General features: G+C 42.0%; 1 protein-coding gene across 2 annotated transcripts in view; it reads left to right on the forward strand.

Annotated features, from left to right (window-relative positions):
* The window catches only part of LOC134207912 (telomerase-binding protein EST1A), a 339,763-nt gene that overhangs the window by 221,161 nt on the left and 96,925 nt on the right, over window positions 1–21,677 (forward strand). For both annotated transcript variants that reach the window (XM_062683978.1, XM_062683979.1), the window contains exons 9-11: window positions 5,572–5,645; window positions 5,734–5,837; window positions 21,528–21,643. In XM_062683978.1, coding sequence (XP_062539962.1) covers window positions 5,572–5,645; window positions 5,734–5,837; window positions 21,528–21,643 — 294 coding nt within the window. The remainder of the gene's footprint in view (window positions 1–5,571; window positions 5,646–5,733; window positions 5,838–21,527; window positions 21,644–21,677) is intronic.

The following is a 21,677-nucleotide window of genomic DNA, read 5'->3' on the forward strand; positions in this document are numbered from 1 at the left end:
ACGGTGTAAAAACCTGACTCTGTGATACAGAGGAGCTTTTCTCGATGAAATTTGGAAAAATATCGTACACCTCAAGCTCTGCCCTGATTCAAAACACGTTGCAATCCTGGTACTCGTAGCCGATGATCGTCACACTCACAGATGGAGCTCATTGAGTTGAGAGAACAGGCTTCGAATCTCTGCTGCCCTCAAAGGCAGCTTGATTGGTCATATCTATTTTTTAAATCATGTCATAAATATAGATAAAAATATGCATATTATCAGCTCTATTTCTGAACAGCAATGCAACGTTTTTTTTTTGACTAAATCTTTAGGCATGAACCATTCTGTTATTCCTGAATTTTAATAAATTCAACTTGAAAGTGAGAGTAAAAAAAAAACAAAAATTCGGTTGTAAAATTTGCAAGTCATAAGCAATTCGATGACAGTCGAAAATAATCTTGCTAGCAGGATCATCAAAATATATACATAAACCCGAATTTTGTCTTTTACCATTCACTTTTGGACTTGATCAAGCCGCAAGGTTCAAGAATGCCGAAATAGCGAGGGTTTACTACCCGTTCATCATCAAAGGGTGCACAAGACCCAGGTTCTGTATACTTGAAACTTCTTCACTATTTTAGTATCAACTTAGTCCATAACAAACAACGATCGTGCTCGGGTTTGATCTATACTCTTACGCGGTATATTTACTACTCCCGATCTGCCCAATTCAATAGTGGATTTACATATTCAGTTTAGGCTATTGAGAGATGAGGGTTCTCCCACTTCAGTTCCACTAGAATATTCCTGATTTTGACCTAAGCGTTGGTCATTGACCTAAGCGTTAGTCTAGGATTAATTTTTAAAAACAATACGAATTCGAATAAATTTACAGCTTGATTTATCAATGATGAATACTGAGCAATATTCCTTTCGAAAAGCTGAATTGAAAAATAAATTCAATATCCAGATTCAACTGTCTGAACGCCATCCAGGAAACTAACATTTTTGATAGAATCATAATGCAAATCAGATTCCGTCTCGTTTATTAAGACCCGTTGTTGCATCGATTCTACGACCTGCGATATAATTATTTAATAACATGGACAACCGCGAAGCCACCTTCTACCACTAAGAAAATTTAAATATTCAGTACAATTGCCGCATCGCATAATCAGCTACATTTTTTGCTATACTAGGATCTAGCGTATGCTGGATTACGATCTTGCGCTTTTCCGCCTACGTATTTTTTCAAAGATTTCAATTTGACGGAATCATTTTTGGAATCAGCTCTTCAGACACCATGAGCGAGAAAGAAATTAATACCACGTATCCGCGTATCCATGTGACGCCATTATTTCTCATAATCAGCTCTACCTTTCTTTCTAATGGTTCGATACGAGCCTGAGATTCAGGCCATTCTGTATATGGAACTGAACCAATACGAGATGAAAAGAACGTTCGTATCCTAGAAAGAAATATTTTAAATTAATGAATTTGAAAATGACGATAATACTGATTAGAAAAAAAATGTTCACGAATCCAGGGAAAAATATCCATGTTGATAAACAATAAACAAGTCATTGGATGCAAAAAATCAAGGATTGCTTGGAGCAAAATTTTGGTTCAGCGTCTGGAAGCAGTTACTGTCAAAATAATTTATAGCATCCGCCATTATGGCGAGCGTGGAAAGCTGGATTAGGCCAAAACCCATCTGGCCGACAATATTATTTAGCTGAAATGGTCATACGGCCGAAAATGTCGTTCAACCGAATAGCCATTTGGCTTAAAAGTAGTTTGGCCGAAAATGTTATTTGGCCAACCGGTCCACCCATTTCGGTCCATTTGTTTATCACATTTGGCCGTTGGACCAAATGACATTTTCGACCAAATGGACAGAAAGTCAAACAATCATTCCAGTCGAACATACTCGGCCTTATAACCTATTCGGCCAAACGACCATTTCAGCCAAACGACGTGTTAGGGTAGAGTGCTTTTTCGGCCAAATTACCAATTTGGCCGTATGTCGCTTCGGCCAAATTAAATTTTTGGCCAAACCGTTTTTCGTTGCATAACTATTGTACCCAAACGTTCATTTTGGTCAAATACAATTCGGCTTGATGATTTTCGACTTAACGTATTATTCGGCCAAATAGCATTTGCCAAATAATTTTCGCTCAAACGACTCTTTTTTTAAAATAGTTTTCCATTGAATCCAAAGAAATTCCTTAAAAAATCCGGTGTTTTTCGAACTTGTTAAAATTTTTTTTTTTTTGTTGATGTCTACATTTTTAACATGATTTTCCAAACACTTTCTTGTAAAAACTTGAAACATTTTTCCGTGGAAATCCCAAAGAATTTTCATAACTTCAAAGTAGTTACCATGGAAAATCTAAAAATAATTTTCAAATGAGTATTTTGGAGAAGCTCAGAGAATTTTCGAGAGAAGTTCATCAGATTTTCCCGAAGAAATTCAAAAGATTTTCCTGAAGTCTTGAAAACATCCTTAAAAAAAGGCAAAAAAAAATGTTCGAGGAACGAACATAAAAATCTCCACGCCGCCACCGCCGCTGGCTAAAATGGCTTCTATTTTTGGACCGGCACACCCCTCTTCCAGTATTGTTATTTTTTTTTGTCTTTGGTAGAAGGTGCAAACTCTTTCTGGCAAGACGGATTGACATTTGGACTTGTAGCGGAGCTAACAAGTTTGAAATCCGAACCAACGGTTACTCTACGTTTACATGATCGTCGTGGTAGTTTGCCTAAATGAAGAAAAATCAGTAAGAGAAGACTTTTTACCTTTGCCTTCAAAGTCGTAATCATGGTTATGTTCAACCGGTGACTTCTTTTTACCCTAGAAAAAAAATACTTCGTTTAAATCAATCCGTGATAATCAGGACTAGGCAAATAGATTTCGATGCTGTACGGATTCCGGTCCAGCTCGACACTATTGTACTTTTCTTATTAGAACACGAATATTTTCTATATCTCCCAAAGATAATGCTAATAGTATGCTAATGAAACTTAAAGTTTCGGGCAATTATTTGGGATTACCAGTTAAGGGTCACCGGAAATCCCAAGTGGTTGCGTTTTTATCCCACTCGCGCCAATAGATAATTCGCTTTGATTCAATCTTTTTATCGCTTACCGGAGGCTAAGTAGTTTGCACCAATCAATTTGTTCAATTCGGTTGTTTTTGCTTCAGATTTCTGTTCACTGTGGCCGCCGGCAGCAGTGGCACATCTGTTCGCATCTGACTCGACGCAGCAACGGAAAATAGATATATTCGCGAATTAAGCACATAGGTGAAGAGCAATCAGAGTTCTAAATTTGAACAATTATGAACAAAACTGGAATGAACTGTCATAATTATTTGTTTTCAGTGTAGCGGCAAAACATATTAGCATTGAAACAATTCGAAGACATATATGAAATCATGCAATATGTTATTAAAACAATGAAAGGATATTTATGCAATTGTTTTCTATACTGAACACTGAATAAATCCTTTTTGATCATCCTTTTAGTCTTCTGTCCTTCGGGCTATTCACCCTACAAGTGAAATCAATTCACTTAATTTTGCAACCAACCCCACTCGGTCATTAACCCGCAGCATACCATACAGTCATCACTTTCCACCTCAGTACAGAAATCGACAGCGACGCCGGCATGCAGGTATTTGCCCTCTTCCCGGCGGCGGCGGTTGTACGAGCGCGCGGTACGTGCAAGTCACACTCCTGTCGTGATCCCTAGACCTCGGCTCGACTCGACCATGACGATACGGGAACCTTCAATAATCGACGACGGGGTCAATCACTTTCCTCTATCAATTTGCAGCGTAATAATTGATAGGTTCTTCATCCTCGTTCAGGCGGATCTCTATGCGGATAGATTGAGGAAATCGATGGACGTGACATTCGAACAATCCAGCATGTCTATCCTGATGTCCATACAATTGAACAAAAATTGGGTTTTCGCGCCGAGTGTAGCACGGTGGTCGGTTCACTTCTACACGTTTCGTCAGCAACCTGATTCATGATTATTCAGAGATTTTATGTTTCGAAATGCTGGGGTAGGAGGAATTCGATGAAAATTTAATCCAACTTGACTGACTAAGCACTATAAAGCTTTCAATTAAAACAACTGAAGCTGTGTTTCTTCTCATTCAGACTTTAGAAAATGTTATAAAGTAATCCTTTTCTCCAATTTAATAGCGCTACTTTTTACTTCATCTTTGCGGTCATCAATAAACCTTCCGACATCTACGGTCCATTTTTTTTCAGAAATAAAAAAAGGAAGACTGTTAATCGTATTGGTTTATTTGCGCCTTTCCAAATTGATTCTCATGCGCTATGTAATAGTCTGGAAAGAATATTGTCAAGGATTTTCTTCCATACACTTGAAATCCTTTTTAATGGAAAACATGTTCCCAGGGCATTTCGGTTAGCAGAGGAAGGGAGACATGGCAACTCGTACTCGGAAATGGTGTTGCATTGGCAATCAGAACCTCGATTCGGATGATTATAATATGAGTAATGTTAAACTAAGTTTTGCAAATTCGTTGTTTTCAGAAAGAAAAGCTGGGATGCAAACGAGTAGGAAATCCTCATTAAGTGTTTTTTAAATGCGGCTTTCGACTGTGTAGTTATAGATCTCAGTCAGATATGCATAAGTGTCTCTCATTCTTGTTTGAAAACGCACAACTATATGTACATCCTCCTCATCGTCGCCCCATCTGGCTGAAAGCCAACGATTTCCGATCAAAATTATTATAATCTTCAAATCTCTCTATTTGGCTTTATTTGTACTGGAGCGCGCCCAGGAAGATGAGACGATGCTCGTCGTCAAACATGAAGAGAAAAGTTTATTTTCTGTTGGCCGCCTGATGACTCGTGGCTTCCTGCTTTCCGCCGTCGTTGGCCATCCCAGCTTGTTGTTCGGTGGATGCTCGTTGCCATGGTGGCAATCAATTTCGATTCTTTTGGTTTATGGGTCTTGTAGCTGTGCGCCTCTAGGAGGCCATCATCCAGATGGATAGCAGCTGGAGACCTTTTTTACCCTCCATCACCGACTTTGACCGATCGGCTCGTGCGAGGAAAGCACAGAAGCGATCCTCCACTTTCTACTTGTCCAGGCAGCAAAAGACTCGGGGATGCTTTTTGCTATTGCTACTGCTGCTGCTGCTTGAGACCTCTTATTCCGCAATGGAATGTGTCTTCTCTTGACGAGTTCGTGTCGAAATTACCCCCCATTCATTCGAGACAACACGGCCAACAAGTTGTTGTTCACTCCAGCAGAGGTTCCCGAATACCGACTACGATAATGCTAAGCTGCAAGCAATGGCAGAAAACGATTGGAAACCGCTGCACTAGTGGTCTGCTCCTCTTGCCTCGCGCACCACGTGACCTTGTTTGTTTACACATGGTCATCGAGAAATGAAAGGTTTTCCATTCCTTTGAACCCTCTTCCCAAACTTTTTTTTGTTGATTCACGATTTTTTCCCACTTACATTGATGATTTCTCTATTTCGCTTTCTTCCCACATGCACTTACATCGACGACAACGAAAACAACTACAACAACGCCGCAGGTGTGGTGCGACTGGATGCTTTATCACACCGGCACGTGGAATCCACCGCCCTTCTGCACGGACTACAAAATAGGGTAAGTGTACCGGGCTGTGTCCGCCCACCCGAATTCACCGATCGTCATCCTCTACAATTTTTTTTTGTTATTTGATTACCCTTTTCAGTGCTTCCACCGGACACGACCCGTGGTCCGGCCTGTCCGACCTCATGACACTGCTGGCCCGGCTGGATACCAACAAGGAGATTCTCGCGCTGGAATCGAAACAAGGTGAGTCCGTACACCCAATTCGGGCGGATTTGATTTGTGCTCAGACCATTTGTAGTCGCCGAAACGATCATAAACGATTAAACCATCAAACGGGGCCTCGCTTTGGTTGTTTTCTTGCCGCGCTACCGTTTACCTTGGCTTATTTAGCATTTTCGTGGAACGGCACGTGTTCTCCTATGTGGCATCTGGCTGAGACTGTGAACCGAATGGGCCCCCGGTAGGCTCAACTAACCTATTTTTCTCGCGTGCTTACCACGTGCACATGAGCTGTTGATGGCTTTTAATTCTGAATGAGATTGGATTCGTTGATGGAAATCTCTGAATGGGATGCACGGTGGGTTTGGTATCTTGATGTGTCGGGGGATTTGGGCGAATGATTCCGGAAGACGTTTCGAAGAATTCGGTGATCAATTTTGATGAATAGTGGAAGAAAAAAAACGGGATATAAATCAAAGAACTCCAGTCTCAATATCGAAGAATTCCTTTAGAAGAAGAAATTCATGGGAAATTAGAAGTATCCGGAAAAAGGATTTGCGAAAACCTTTTAGAGTAATTTTAATATCTATTGGGGGATAAAATTAATTCCCGAGATACAAAAAATCGGAAGGAATTTACAAACAATTCCTAAAATCCTACATAAAATCTAAATATGTAGTTCGTAGCTGATATAAAAATAAAACAGGTTCCTCTGAATTTGGGATGGAATTCCCCCCAAATTCCAGAAGTGATTTCCCCGAATTAAAAAAAAAAGGAATTCCTTCAAATTTCAAAAGAAATTCCTCCCAATTCCAATAAAAATTCCTTCAAATGCTGTTCTGAATCTCGGAAGAAAATCCTTCAAATTCCGGAAGGAATTTTTTCAAGATAAGAAAAGAATTCCTTCTGGGATTAGAAAGGAATTCCTTCAAAAATTCAAGAGAAATTTCTTTCGGAATCGAACTCATTTCTTCTTGAATCCGAGAGAAAAACCTTCTACAATTTAAAAGAAATTTCTTTCGGAATTTGAAAAAAAAATTCTTCTGGAATTCTTCTTCCGAAATAAGAATGGAATTCTATTCGGAATTCGAAAGAAATTCCTCCCGGAATTCGAAATGAATGCTTTCCGGGAATTGGAAGGAATACTTTAGACCTGTGCGCCACCGCCGCCAACGATTTTTCACGCGCACGCCGCCGTCAAAAATGGGTTTTTGGCGCCGCCGTGTGAAAATTGACCACGCCGCAGAATATTTTTTACCACGCCGATGGCATTCTTAATGTTAAGCCTAGTTTTATCTAGCTCCTGTCGGAAATACATATTTTCAGCCAAGTTTATATGACAATTATCTTCTTTACAAATATACAGCATTTATCCAATAAAGACCCAGTGGCCCAACAAAATTAAAAGCTAAAAAAAAAACTCTGTAAAAGTATCTGTGAGAATTTCCGGGGAGATTCTTGGAGGAATTTGTGAAGGAGTTTTTGAAAAAAATTCGGAAGAATTCCTAAACAAATTTCCGGAGAATCAATTTCCAGAATAATTTATTTGTAATCGACTTTCCGGGAGAATCATTGGAGAAATTTTGGGGTAGGAATTTCTGGAAGAATTTCGAGAGAAATGCGGGTGAGATTATCCGGATCTTCTTCTTATTGGCATTACATCCCCCACTAGGAAATTGCCGACTCGCAGATCATTATTCATTAAGCACTTCCGCATTTCTTTACTGCGAGGTTTCTAAGCCAAGTGCAAGTGCATTCGTATATCATGAGGCTTCTTCTTCTTCTTCTTATTGGTATTACATCCCCACACTGGGACCGAGCCGCCTCGCAGCTTAGTGTTCATTAAGCACTTCCACAGTTATTAACTGCGAGGTTTCTAAGCCAAGTTACCATTTTTGCATTCGTATATCATGAGGCTAACACGATGATACTTTTATGCCCAGGGAAGTCGAGACAATTTCCAATCCGGAAATTGCCTATACCGGCATCTGGAATCGAACTCAGCCACCCTCAGCATGGTCTTGCTTTATAGCCGCGAATCTTACCGCACGGCTTAGAATGGCCCCGTTTTCTAGATCAAGCTTTCGCAATTTAATTTCCATACGAAGTTCTTCAAGAATTTCTCGACAATTTCCAGGAAGAATTTTCAGGAGGTCGGTTTAGTGAAATTCGGTAGGAAATAAGAAAAATATCAGAAGAGTCCCCGTGGTACTTTCTGTAAAGTTTTGCGAAGTAATTTATGAAGGGTTCTTGGAGGAGTTCTTGAAGGTACTCCTAGAGAGAATTTCGGGAGATATTGTATGAGTAACTATTTAAGAAGTTACAGGACTTCTCGGGTATTTCCTGAGCAAACATCCTGAAGCTTTCATATAGAAACTTCCGGAGGAATTCCTGCTGAATTTTTGACAAAAATACCGGAAGAATTCTCGGGGGCGTTCCTCAAGGAACTTCCGGAGAAATTTCTGAAGGAACTTCCAGAAGAATTACCGGAGAAACTTCCGGATAAATTGCTGGAGAAGCTTCTGGAGAAATTGCTGAAGGATCTTTCGGAGGAATTCTTGGAGGAACTTCCCAAGGAATTTCTGGAGGAACTTCCAGAGGAATTCCTGGAGGAACTTCCGGAGGAATTCCTGGAGGAACTTCCGGAGGAATTCCTGGAGGAACTTCCGGAGGAATTCCTGGAGGAACTTCCGGAGGAATTCCTGGAGGAACTTCCGGAGGAATTCCTGGAGGAACTTCCGGAGGAATTCCTGGAGGAACTTCCGGAGGAATTCCTGGAGGAACTTCCGGAGGAATCCCTGGAGGAACTTCCGGAGGAATTCCTGGAGGAACAACCGAAGAAATTCCTGGAGGAACCACCGGAGAAATTCCTGGAGGAACTTCCGGAGGAATTCCTGGAGGAACTTCCGGAGAAATTCCTGGATGAACTTCCGGAGGAATTCTTGGAGGAACTTCCGGAGAAATTCCTGAAGGAACTTCCGGAGGAATTCCTGAAGGAACTTCCGGAGGAATTCCTGACGGAACTTCCGGAGGAATTCCTGAAGGAACTTCCGGAGGAATTCCTGAAGGAACTTCCGGAGGAATTCCTGAAGGAACTTCCGGAGGAATTCCTGAAGGAACTTCCGGAGGAATTCCTGAAGGAACTTCCGGAGGAATTCCTGAAGGAACTTCCGGAGGAATTCCTGAAGGAACTTCCGGAGGAATTCCTGAAGGAACTTCCGGAGGAATTCCTGAAGGAACTTCCGGAGGAATTCCTGAAGGAACTTCCGGAGGAATTCCTGAAGGAACTTCCGGAGGAATTCCTGAAGGAACTTCCGGAGGAATTCCTGGAAAAACTTCCGGAGGAATTCCTGGAGGAACTTCCGGAGGAATTCCTGGAGGAACTTCCGGAGGAATTCCTGGAGGAACCTCCGGAGGAATTCTAGGAGGAACTTCCGGAGGAATTCCTGGAGGAACTTCCGGAGGAATTCCTGGAGGAACTTCCGGAGGATTTCCTGGAGGAACTTCCGGAGGAATTCCTGGAGGAACTTCCGCAGGAATTCCTGGAGGAACTTCCGCAGGAATTCCTGGAGGAACTTCCGCAGGAATTCCTGGAGGAACTTCCGCAGGAATTCCTGGAGGAACTTCCGCAGGAATTCCTGGAGGAACTTCCGTAGGAATTCCTGGAGGAACTTCGCAGGAATTCCTGGAGGAACTTCCGGAGGAATTCCTGGAGGAACTTCCGGAGGAATTCCTGGAGGAACTTCCGGAGGAATTCCTGGAGGAACTTCCGGAGGAATTCCTGGAGGAACTTCTGGAGGAATGCCTGGAGGAACTTCCGGAAGAATTCCTGGAGAAACTTACAGAGTAATTCCTGGAGGAACTTCCAGAGGATTTGCTGGAGGAACTTCCGGAGGAATTTCTGGAGGAACTTCCGGAGGAATTCCTGGAGGAACTTCCGGAGGAACTTCCAGATGAATTCCTGGAGGAACTTCCGGAGGAATTCTTGGAGGAACTCCCTGGAGGAATGCCTGGAGGAACTTCCGGAGGAATTCCCGGAGGAACTTCCAGAGTAATTCCTGGAGGAACTTCCGGTGGAATTTCTGGAGTAACTTCCGGAGAAACTTCCGGAGGAACTTCCGGAGGAATTCCTGGAGGAACTTCCGGAGAAATTCCTGGAGGAACTTCCTGAGGAATTCCTGGAGGAACTTCCGGAGGAATTCCTGGAGGAACTTCCGGAGGAATTTCTGGAGGAACTTCCGGAGGAATTCCTGGAGAAACTTAAGGAGGAATTCATGGAGGAACTTCCGGAGGAATTCCCAGAGGAACTTCCGGAGGAATTCCTGGAGGAACTTCCGGAGGAATTCCTGAAGGAACTTTCGGAGGAATTCCTGGAGGAACTTTCGGAGGAATTCCTGGAGGAATTTCCGGAGGAATTCCTGGAGGAATTTCCGGAGGAATTCCTGGAGGAATTTCCGGAGGAATTCCTGGAGGCAACTTTCGGAGGAACTTTTGGAGATACTTCCGGAGAAATTCTTTGAGGAACTTCTGGAGGAATGCCTGGAGGAACTTCCGGAAGAATTCCTGGAGAAACTGCCAGAGTAATTCCTGGAGGAACTTCCAGAGGATTTTCTGGAGGAACTTCCGGAGGAATTCCTGGAGGAACTTCCGGAGGAACTTCCAGATGAATTCCTGGAGGAACTTCCGGAGGAATTCCTGGAGGAACTCCCGGAGGAATGCCTGGAGGAACTTCCGGAGGAATTCCCGGAGGAACTTCCAGAGTAATTCCTGGAGGAACTTCCGGAGGAATTTCTGGAGGAACTTCCGGAGGAATTCCTGGAGGAACTTCCGGAGAAATTCCTGGAGGAACTTCCGGAGGAATTCCTGGAGGAACTTCCGGAGGAATTTCTGGAGGAATTCCTGGAGAAACTTAAGGAGGAATTCATGGAGGAATTCCCAGAGGAACTTCCGGAGGAATTCCTGGAGGAACTTCCGGAGGAATTCCTGGAGGAACTTCCGGAGGAATTCCTGGAGGAACTTTCGGAGGAATTCCTGGAGGAACTTTCGGAGGAATTCCTGGAGGAATTTCCGGAGGAATTCCTGGAGGAATTTCCGGAGGAATTCCTGGAGGAACTTTTGGAGAAACTTCCGGAGAAACTCTTTGAGGAACTTCAGGAGGAACTTTACGAGGAACTTCCGGACGAATTCCTGGAAGAACTACCGAAGGAATTTTTGGAGGAACTTCCGGAGAAATTCCTGGAGGAACTTCAGGAGGAATTCCTGAAGGAATTTCCGGAGGAATTCCTGGAGGAACTTCACGAGAAATTCCTGGAGCAGCTTTTAGAGCACTTTTTGGTGGATTTTACGGAGGAATTTGGAGAAGAATTTCGCCGCCGTCGCCGATTACCAACGTCGTGACGCCGCCAAGCCGTCGCCGATAAATTTTCAATAGGTGCACAAGCCTAGAATACTTTCCGGAATTTAAAATATTTTTTTTTACGGAATTGAAAAGAAATTCCTTCCTGAATTCGAAAGGAATTCCATCAAGAATTCGAAAGGAATTTCTTTCCGGAATTAGAAAAGAATTCTATCCAGAATTCGAAAGGAAATCCTTTCGGAATTTGAAAGAAATTCTATCCGGAATTTTAAAGAAATTCCTTCCGAAATTCGAAAAGATTTCCTTCCGGAATTCGGAAGACTACCCTTGGAATTCGGATCTATCCGGAATACCGAAAGGGATTTGTTAGAATTCCAAAGGTATTTTTCCGAATTCCGATAGGAATTTTTCCGAATTTCGGAAGAATTCCTTCGGGATTGAAAAGATTTTTTTTCCGAAATTTGTAAGGAATTCTTTCCAAAATTTGAAATAATTTTTTTCAAGAATTCGAAATAAACTCTTTCGAATTGAATTTCCTCCGGTATTTGAGAGAATTCGAATATAATTTCTTCCGTAAATCTAAAGAAATTCCTGCCTGAATTTGGAAGGCATTTCTTTCTGGAATTCGAAAGGAATTTCATCTGGAATTCGGAAGGCTATTCTTCGGAATTTGAAAGGAATTCCCCTTAATTCCGTAAGAATTCTTTAGATATTAGAAAGCAATTTGTCTAGAAATCCGAAAAAAAAATATCCTAAGATTTGATAGGACTCCAGGATTCGATTGGAATTCCTTCCGGAAATCGAGAGGAATTATTTTTTTTTTCTACTGATTATGGATCGACTGTACGTTTTAATTTAATTTATTGAACGGCTACTCAGTCTTGCACTTATTACAACGAGTTTTTTATTTACCCGACGTTTGTGTTCTTTCAAGGGATATTTTTGTTGTTTGTCGTCGTTTAGTTTTTGCCGTCTGTTTGTCTAATTGCTTCCGAAGTCATGTACGGACAATTAGACAAACAGACGGTGCAAGTTAGACTAAACATACGACGACAAACAACAAAAATATTTTCCCCTTGAAAAAGACACAATCCCCGTGTCGAAACGTCGGGTAAATAAAAAACTCGTTGTAATAAGTGCAAGACTGAGTAGCCGTTCAATAAATTAAATTTTTTTTTCTAAATTTCAAAAGAATTTTTTTTCCGGGATTTAAAAGGAGTTTCTCCTGCAATTCGAAAGGAAACCTTTCCTAAATTCGAAAGGAATTCTTTGCGGCATTCGAGAGAATTTCCTTCCGGATAGAGATTCCTTTCGGATATCGAAAGGAATTCTTTCCGAAATTCGAAAGGAATTCCTTTCGGAATACGAAAGAAAACTTTTCGAGATTTGAAAGAACTTCCGTTCGGAATTAGCGAGGAATTCTTTCCGGAGTTCGAAAAAAATCCATCCGGAATTTGAAAGAAAATCCTTTCGGGATTTGAAAGAGTTTTTTTTATTAAATTGGAAATTCCTTCCGGGATTCGAAAGAATTTCCGGAGTTTTGGAAAAAAATATCTCCCAAATTCGACAGGGATTTCTTCCGGAATCCATTAGGAATTCGGAAGGCTATCCTTCCGGAATTTGAAAGGAATTCCTTCTGAGATTTGATAGAAGTTCCTTCCGGGATTCGAAAGCAATTCGTTCCGATGTTTGAATGAAATTTCATCCGGAATTCGAAAAATCCTTCCGGTAAGGAATTCTTTCCGGAATTCGGAAGGAATTCTTTACAAAATTCGAAAAAAAAATCTTAAGGATTTCGAGATAAACTTCTTACGGAATTCGAAAGCGAATCTTTGCGGAATTTGAAAGGATTTCCTTCCGGAATTCGAAAATTCGTTTCGGGATCGGAAAGGAATTTCTTACGGAATTCGAGAGGGAATCTTTTCGGAAACCAAAAGGAATTCCTTTCCTCCTTTCGGAATTCGGACGGAGTTTCAATCGGAATTTGGAAGGAATTCCCTCCGGAATTCGGAATTTCCTTTCAGAATTCGGAAGGATATTTTTTCGAAATATGAAAGGAATTCCTTTTGGAATTAGGAAAGAATTCCTTTCTTTTTATCTGAATTCGATGGATTTCTTCCGGAATTCTGGCGAATTATTTTCGGAATCCCAGAAAGAATTCTGAATTCCGGACAGATTTTCTCCAAATTCTGGAGGAATTCTTTCCAGTTAATAGAAGTAATTTCTTACTTAGAAGTAATTTCATAAGAAGTTCCTGCCAAGATCTGATAGAAATTCCTTCCGGGATTCGGAAAAATTTCCTTTCACAATTCGAATTCGAACATTCTTTCCGAAATCGAAAAGAAGATCCTTCCGTAATTCAAAAAGAATTCTCTCCGGATTTCAAAAGAAAAATTATTCCGGAATTCGAAAGGAATTTCTTCCTTTCGAAGGAATTGCTTCCGGAATTTAGGAAAAAGTTCCTTTAGGAACTTGAGAATTAATAATCCATAAGATTTCATACGAAATTAAAAAGGAATTTCTTCCAGAATCCAAAAGGAATTCCGTCCAAGATTTGAAATAAATTCCTTCTGGAGTTAGAAATGATCTCTTCCGGACATTGAGATGAAATCCTTCCGGATTCTGGAAGGTATTTGAAAGCAATTCCTTCCTGAATTCCTACCGGATTTCGAATGAAATTCCTTCCGGAATTTGGATGGAAGTCCTTCCGCAATTCGAAAGAAAATTCTTCCGGAATTTGAAAGGAATTCCTTCCGGAGTTCGGAGGATTTTTTTCCAAGAAATTCCTTCTGAAATTCGAAAGGAATTCCTTCCAAAATTCAAAAGGAATTCTATCAGGAATTCCTTCCGGAGTCCGGAGGATATTTTTTTCAAGAAATTCCTTCCGAAATTCGAAAGGAATTTCTTCCGAAATTCGAAAGGAATTCCATCAGGAATTCCTCCGAATTCTGGAAGATTTCCTCCGATATTAAAATGGATTCTTTTCGGAAATCCGAAAGTAATTTCTTCTAAGACTTGATAGAAGTTCTTTACGGGATTCGAAAGGAAGTCCTTCCGAAATTTTATAGAAATTCTTTCCGGATTTCGAAAGTTCTTTCCGGAATCGGGAAGGAATTTGTTTAAGCACATACAACGTCCGGACTGATCACGTGGTGGCCGGTTTGATGTTCCAACGGACGAAAAACTGGTTGCAATACGGACCAAAGTTGTCCAGGATGGATTCTGACGGTTGCGGTGAGCTCATACCGCTTCAACAGGCTGATCCGGATGACACCAGGGACGATGGTTGAGTTGGCCAAACTCCGATTGACGCTGGAAGGAATGCTGGACCAGTAAGGGTTGCGACAAAATGGACGGAATCAGTATCGAAATACGCTTGAGTCAATGAACCCAAAAATAAACGGGATCCTCGGTTTGAGCATCGAATCACAGGATCTTGACTGACGAGCACATCTACCATCACCAAAGCATGCTTGTACCTCGGAACGTTGGACTTCAAAAGGGAACAATAGACTGACGACGACTTGGCTTCAAACGGAGCAGTGTCCCGGGGACCCGGGTCCGGGTAGAACAACGGCTATGGGGTATGAAACTGCGATTACTTTTTGCAAAAATGATGAAAAACAAATACTTACTGCAATGTGGAGGCCAGTGGGTCCTCCGAACCTTAGAACAATAATTGTTCCAACAGTTATGTCGTTGTATCGTTGCCCTGTCCACTTCGTCCGATTGTGCAGGTCGGAAAGATACAGTACGGTCCACTTTTTTTTTTATCTATTGTATTTATTTGACAGGGTCAGGCGTGTACAACACTTAACGGAGCCGAGACTCTCAATGATATTTACAATCGATATCATCTTATTATCAACAGTTAGTAAGGGAAAGGGACAAAGACCAAGATACTCGTGGCGACCCAAGGTTAGATTGCGTAATTTGGTGATGGACGGGGTTGGGATTTAGGTTTGAGGTATTTCAGCTGCTCATCCGGGTATTTAACGTCAGGTCTGGTTTGGCGTAGCGTCGTGCTCGAGTTTTGGTTCATCAGGGAGCATCTTCCGGATGGCCAGAGCTTCATGGTACACGAAATAATAAGAAAAAGACAAGAAAAAAAAACTGCGAAAGAAAAAAAGAAAGTAGGGGGAATGACGGCTTTGGCAGGTTTTGTTCTATTATTGGCAGGGGGTTTTTTTATGACTGACTAGGCTCAAATTTGGTCTAAGCATTCTTTGCATATCAAAGAATATTGTGGCCAAATTTCATAAAATTTGGTCGACAAAAACCCTCCTGCCAATAATAGAACAAAACCTGCCAAAGCCGTCTTTCCCCCTATTAGATTTTGATGTCAGACGAGCAAAGAAAGGCATAGATGGCCTGCAAATAAACCACATCGCGATCTCTCAAAACACCTCTTAGCTCCCGGAAGGGTTGTTTACCTCGGGCCACAAGGCTATCCAATAGTTGCTCTCTTGAAGCGCCATTTTCCGTGCAATACCAAACTACGTGATCGATGTCATCGTAACCGGCTCCACACCTACATAGATTGCTATCGACCAGTGTGGTCCACTTCTTCTAGACTTGCTGGCTATACGCTCGGGCTCGCTGCCAGACGGAAAGACACCAGACGGACGTTGCACCAGGAAGTGTCCTAGAGTAAGGGCTTCGAAGTCTCCAGGATCATTGCTGTTTGGAGCAAGCGGTCTAGAATTCAACACTGCCTCAATCTGAGTGAGAACTGCCCGCATCTCGTAGTACTACAACGTTCGCCTTCCGACGACCTTTTGAAAGTGGTATTGAAGCTCTTCACGGCTGCTTCCCAGAGACCACCGAAGTTTGGGGACCTTGCTGGGATGAATTTGAATTCAATACCCTCAGCTGCGGCATTGCATGCGACAGCGTTCTGAAACTCATCCTACTCGAAAAGATTTAATAGTCGTCGAAGTTCACGCTTGACCCCGACGAAGTTCTTAGCATTGTCGCACATTATCAAGCCCGGGCGGCCTCGACAACCAGAGAAACATTTAAGTGCTGCTCCTGCTCCTCCGTGGTGAGATCTGCGACAGGCTCGACATGGATTGCCTTCTCAACGAGGCACACAAATACAGCAACGAAGCATTTCACGGGAGTACTTCGACGCTGCGAGTAGGACACCAAGAATCCACAACCAAGTCCACAATAATCCACATCAACCTTCTGGAACGGCGGAGCGGGTTCACCAATAGTTGCACATGGTATCTGTGTTTAATACGAAAGCAGGTGACGCATTCATGCAAGACCTTCCGTACCAGTTAACGTATGTTCGGGATCCGAAATCTTTCTCTGGTGCTAGCAATGACAACATGTTGTCCGGAGTGAAGCATCTTCAAATGATAGGTGAACCAGCGAAGCGAGAGAATGACGATGGTCGATGCGCATTGGATGCTTTCGATTCTCGGATACAACAGCGTTCCGCAGCCAGCCACCAATGCGAAGTATTCCACACTGCAGCGTAGGATTCAGTGGCAATATTGCGGAGGAATCTGTAATAAATTAAATTTGATTTTAAATAAAATAATTAAATTAAATAAATAAATTAAATTTTTAAATCAAATTTGAGTTTCACTGGACAGATTCGCTATCTATCTTTGCCTCGGTTGACACTCTGCACATTATGGTGGAAACGAAGAATCCAGCTACAAAACTAACTAACGACGACAGCGACGAGCGGAATTACTTGCAGCGGTAGCGCTACCATTTTCTTGTTCTTCGAGGGTAGCTGAATCAAGGTGTTCAACGGCAACTTCAGCGGTCACGGGCCAGAAGATTCAGTCTTGACGCAACCTAACGGGTCTGTTAAAGCAAAGTGATTGGTACTCCAATTGAGTGGCTCATATGCCACTCGAAAGAACATCGGCTTGGTTGTCGATTCCTGCAACATAATTCCGTAAACCACCTTTTGCGAGGTGCTGAATCTCGGACACACTGTTCGCGACAAAAATTTGCCATCGCGATGGAGTTGAAGAAATACAAAATTTGACAATGTTGGAAATAGTCCAGACGGAATTTTCAATTGGGTATCTTGGCTGACCTTCTCGTAAGGATGACTGAGCGTCACAGAAGCCATTCGACTGTGAAACAGTCCTTACGGAGTTGACCCATCGCGGAATGCTGATGGATTCCAAAGCACCTACGAGACTCCAACATGCTTGAAGGTGTTCAGGAAGCAAATCGTCCCAACTGACTTGTAGTTTCCACAACGTTTGGATGACAATCTTGACTTCGACGATTACGGGTTCAATCAAACCCAATGGATCAAACAATCTGGAAGCATCGGAAACAACAGTCCTCTTCATCACCTCTGTTGTCGTACTCCACTTTGGAACAGTGAAGCTGAAATCATCGACGGAAGGAGGATCCATCTCGAATACTTCTCGATTGTCGCGAAGATCCGGCTGCAGTTCGGTTAGGACTTCTTCACAGTTCGAGTTCCATTTATGTAACGAGAATCCAGCTAAATCTGTCAGTCTAACCATTTCTGTTACTAGCTTCTTGCCTTCCTCTGGACTGTCGACGCCCGTAATCCTGTCGTCGACATGAAAATCTTTACACAGTATCTGTGCTGCTACTGGATGTGTGGTGTCTTCGTCTCCTGCTAGTTGGTCTAGAGTCTAGACAATGACTGGCGAGAAACGGAGCCGATGCGGTGCCGTACTTAACGGGATTTGTGGCAAATCGTCGCTCCAAACTGATGAATCGTCGTTCTGCGCTGCGTCTTGACTCTCTCAATTGCTCAATGATGTGCGTCCTTCTTCGTCGCGGGTTGTGGTTTGCTTGAAGATTTCCTCACACTTAGATTCTTCAATGGAATAAGTACTTCCTAGCTGGAAGCTTTCGAGTTCCCAGGATCAAGCTAGTTGACCACAAAATGTGGTCGCGGCGGCCGGTACGGAAGCTGAAGTACATATTAGAGGTGCGATCTGACACGATCCTTCCAAATACCGTGTTTTGGAATGTTGGACCGTCTTCGCTGAGCCGGAACCTTCCTTCTTGCAGCAGGTCGAGGTAGTATTCGGCACCGATGATTATGTCAATGCTCGACGATTGGCAGAAATGCGGATCCGCTAGTAAAATGCCGTGTGATAGATTCCTTTGGCTAGTTTCAAACCCTTCACACGGGAGTGGAATCGTCAGCGTCGGTAGCACGTTGAACCGCATCACATCCTTGAAGTTAGAAATGCTAGCGGAGCGGGGACTGATCGTGCCACCCACAGCCTCTTGCGAAACGCTTTCGAAACCACCGATTCCCTTTATTGCTACGTAATTCTGACCTTCATGGAGATTCATTCTTCGACAAAACTCAGATGTAACGAAACAATACTGCGAGCTAGAATCTAGCAATGCTCTAGCCAGCATCGACCTTTCGTTATCATCACAAATCCGCACGATGGCGGTAGAACTTGTGTAGAAGGTCTTGTTTGAGACGGAAGGGATACAGTATGTTGCAATGTGTTCAATTCGTCTGTGGCAGACTGTGGGTTGGTGTTTTGCGAAAGTGTTTGAACTACTGACAGTGAAGTGGAAGAACTACTTCCGGAATTCGAATGAAATTCCTTCCGAATCCTAAAAGGGTTTTTTTTCGGAATTTGAAAGATTTCCTTCCGGAATTTCATTTTCGGAATATCACAAAGATCTTTTCCGAATTCTCTCATAATTCCGGAAAAAATCCTTCGAGATTAAAAAGAAATTTCTTCCGGAGTCCGAAAGAAATTTCTTCCAATATTTGATACTAAATAATCGAAATTTTTTAGTGAAGTCCATTTTTCTTCATTTGTCAGTTCACTTCCGACACATTCATAGTCGGCTCTGGAAAGTCAATATTCAGTTGAATATTAGTCATTGAATATTTATGCACATTTTACAAATTGATAAATTATCTGAAATCTGCACACGTTTCAAATGAGTAAAGTGATTTATCACACAGGACTGAATCCGATTTTCATCCGCGAGGCACTTTCAGCGGTAAACATCAACATAAACAATGATAATTATGTTTTTTTCTGCACATAGTAAACACATTCAGTGACAGTCGAATTAATGAGTTCGTGGAGCAGTCGTCTGACTATGTCATTCTATGTTTTGAATATTCATGCGATGTTTGTCAAAATTCGGACCGAAGTTGCTTCATGAAGATGAATATTTCAAGCTCTGTTTGATAGAAATCACTTCCGGGATTCAGACAGAATTCCTTTCGGAATTCGAAAGAAAATCCTTCCGGTATTCGAAAATTCATTCCAAAATCGTAATTCCTTACGTAATTCGAAAAGGATTCCTTCCAGAACTCGAAGGAATTTCTTCCGAAATTTGAAAAAAAAAATCTTCTGAAATTCGAAAGGAATTTCTACCCGACTTCGAGAGGAATTCCTTCCGTAATTCTGGCAAATTCTTTTCGGAACTCCAAAAAGAATTCTTCCGAATTCCGGAAGAAATTCCTCCGAATTCCGAGAGGAATTTCTCCGAATTCCGAGAGGAATTTCTCCGGATTTCGGAAGAATTCCTTCAAATTGAAAAGGCATTTCTTCCGGAATTCGAAAGGAATTTCTTTCAAGATTTGAAATAAATTCCTTCAGGAATTCGAAAAAATATCTCTTGGAATTTGAGATGAAATCCTTCCGGAATCTGAAAGGAATTTTTTCCGGACCCTAAAAGGAACTCCTTCCGGAATTCGAACTTAATTCCTTTTGGTATTTGGAAGCAATTCTTTAAGGAATTCGAAAGGAATTCTGGAATTCGAAAGGACTTTCTTCCGGAATCCGAGGAAAATTCCTTCCATAATTCGAAGGAATTTTTTCCGGAATTCGAAAGGATTTTTTTCCGGAATTCGAGATTTAATGACGAAATAATCCGGAAGAATTACTTCGCCAATAAAAAGAAATTTCTCTTGAAATCCGAAAAGAATTTCTTCAAAGATTTGATAGAAGTTCCTACCGGGATTCGAAAGGAATTTCTTACGAAATTCGGAAAGATTTTTTTTACGGAACTCAAGATGAATTTCTTATGGAATTTGAAAAGGAATCTTTCCGGAATTTGAAAGGAGTTCCTTCCGGAAATCAAAAGGGATTTCTTACTGAGTTCTAGAGTTCCTCCGAGAGTAAAAAAGGATTTTTTTCCGGAGTCCGAAAGAAATTCCTTCCAAGTTTTGGCTTTCTCAGTCTGTGGATTTAGGAACAATTTTTGTTCACGTTCTTAAACCTGTGGACTGAGAAAGCCAAAATTTGAATAAGTGAATCAAATCCAGTCGGTAACGCCATTACAAATTCCTTCCAAGATTTGATAAAAATTCCTTCCGTGATTCAGAAAAAACAAATAATTTAATTAATTAAAAAACCTACAAATCTAAAAGAATTCATACAGGAATTAGGATGGAATTCCTTCTGGAATTTAAAAGGAACTGCATGCGAAATTCGAAAGAAATTTCTTCCGGACTTCGAAAGGAATTTTTACCGTGGAATTCCTTCCTGAACTCGACATTATTTCGGAATGGAATTTTAAAAGTTGTTTTGAAAAGAATTTGTGAGGAAATGTGGGCTTCGTTGCCGTTCGGTAGCGGCGTTAGTCGTCTAAGAGAAGATCGATTAATTACGTAACGCAAAAATTGGCTATTTTCTATTTACGCATTGTTGGAATATTTCACCGCATCAAACCCACCGTGCCTTAGCAAATGTCTATTTTAAGAAGAAAAAAATGTTCAATTTCGGAAACCCACTCCAGTTGAGTGCCGCAATGGCTTAATTACCTAACGGGCTACCGCATCGACCATCACACGCCCATCATCGCCCAACCCAACCGAATGCATCCATCCCGTTCGGCGTGGGGCTGCCCGTCTAAGTGGACAGACCCTTTAAAACCGAAAACAATAATAATAGCCCTCCCGAAGCACATTTACCCATCCCGAAAAGTGCTCCCTTTCCAGAAGTGCCGCGACCCAATAATGACTTACATTTTTGCTGTTACAAAGTTTAAATTTTGTTTACCCTATAAGTAGCGGGCCATTAGTTTTACATGTTTTACATCGCTTATCGATGGGATGGGTGGCACTTTGCAAAGCCCCATCATCTGCGTAAATTGGGGCCCGCAACACTTGTTGCCACTGCAACACCATCTGCTTGGGATATTTTAAGAAAACGGTTTTCTCGGTGATCACACCGTCGTCGCCGTCGACGTCTTTGCACTTACCCACTTTGACGACGATGACCTCGCCCAGCGGAGGGGGAGGGGGGTACCTTCCTACTGCACGAAGATTGGACGATAATGATGATCATCAACGCTGGCGCTAATGAAACTGGATGTGATAATTTCCCTGCATTTTCTTATGTTCGTTTCAGGTTTCGAAGTCGTTCGGCTCCAGGAGGACATCACCCTGGCAGGATTCACCCCGCTCATGTACAAAGGCCCCGAGCCCATTTTCACACACGAGACACGCGACATGGAGGAAGCCCAGGTTAGACTTTTCGGAGGAAACTTTACAGAATACA

The sequence above is a fragment of the Armigeres subalbatus genome, chromosome 1 (genome assembly GCF_024139115.2).
Source record: "Armigeres subalbatus isolate Guangzhou_Male chromosome 1, GZ_Asu_2, whole genome shotgun sequence".
In the NCBI taxonomy this organism is placed as follows: Eukaryota; Metazoa; Arthropoda; class Insecta; order Diptera; family Culicidae; genus Armigeres; species Armigeres subalbatus.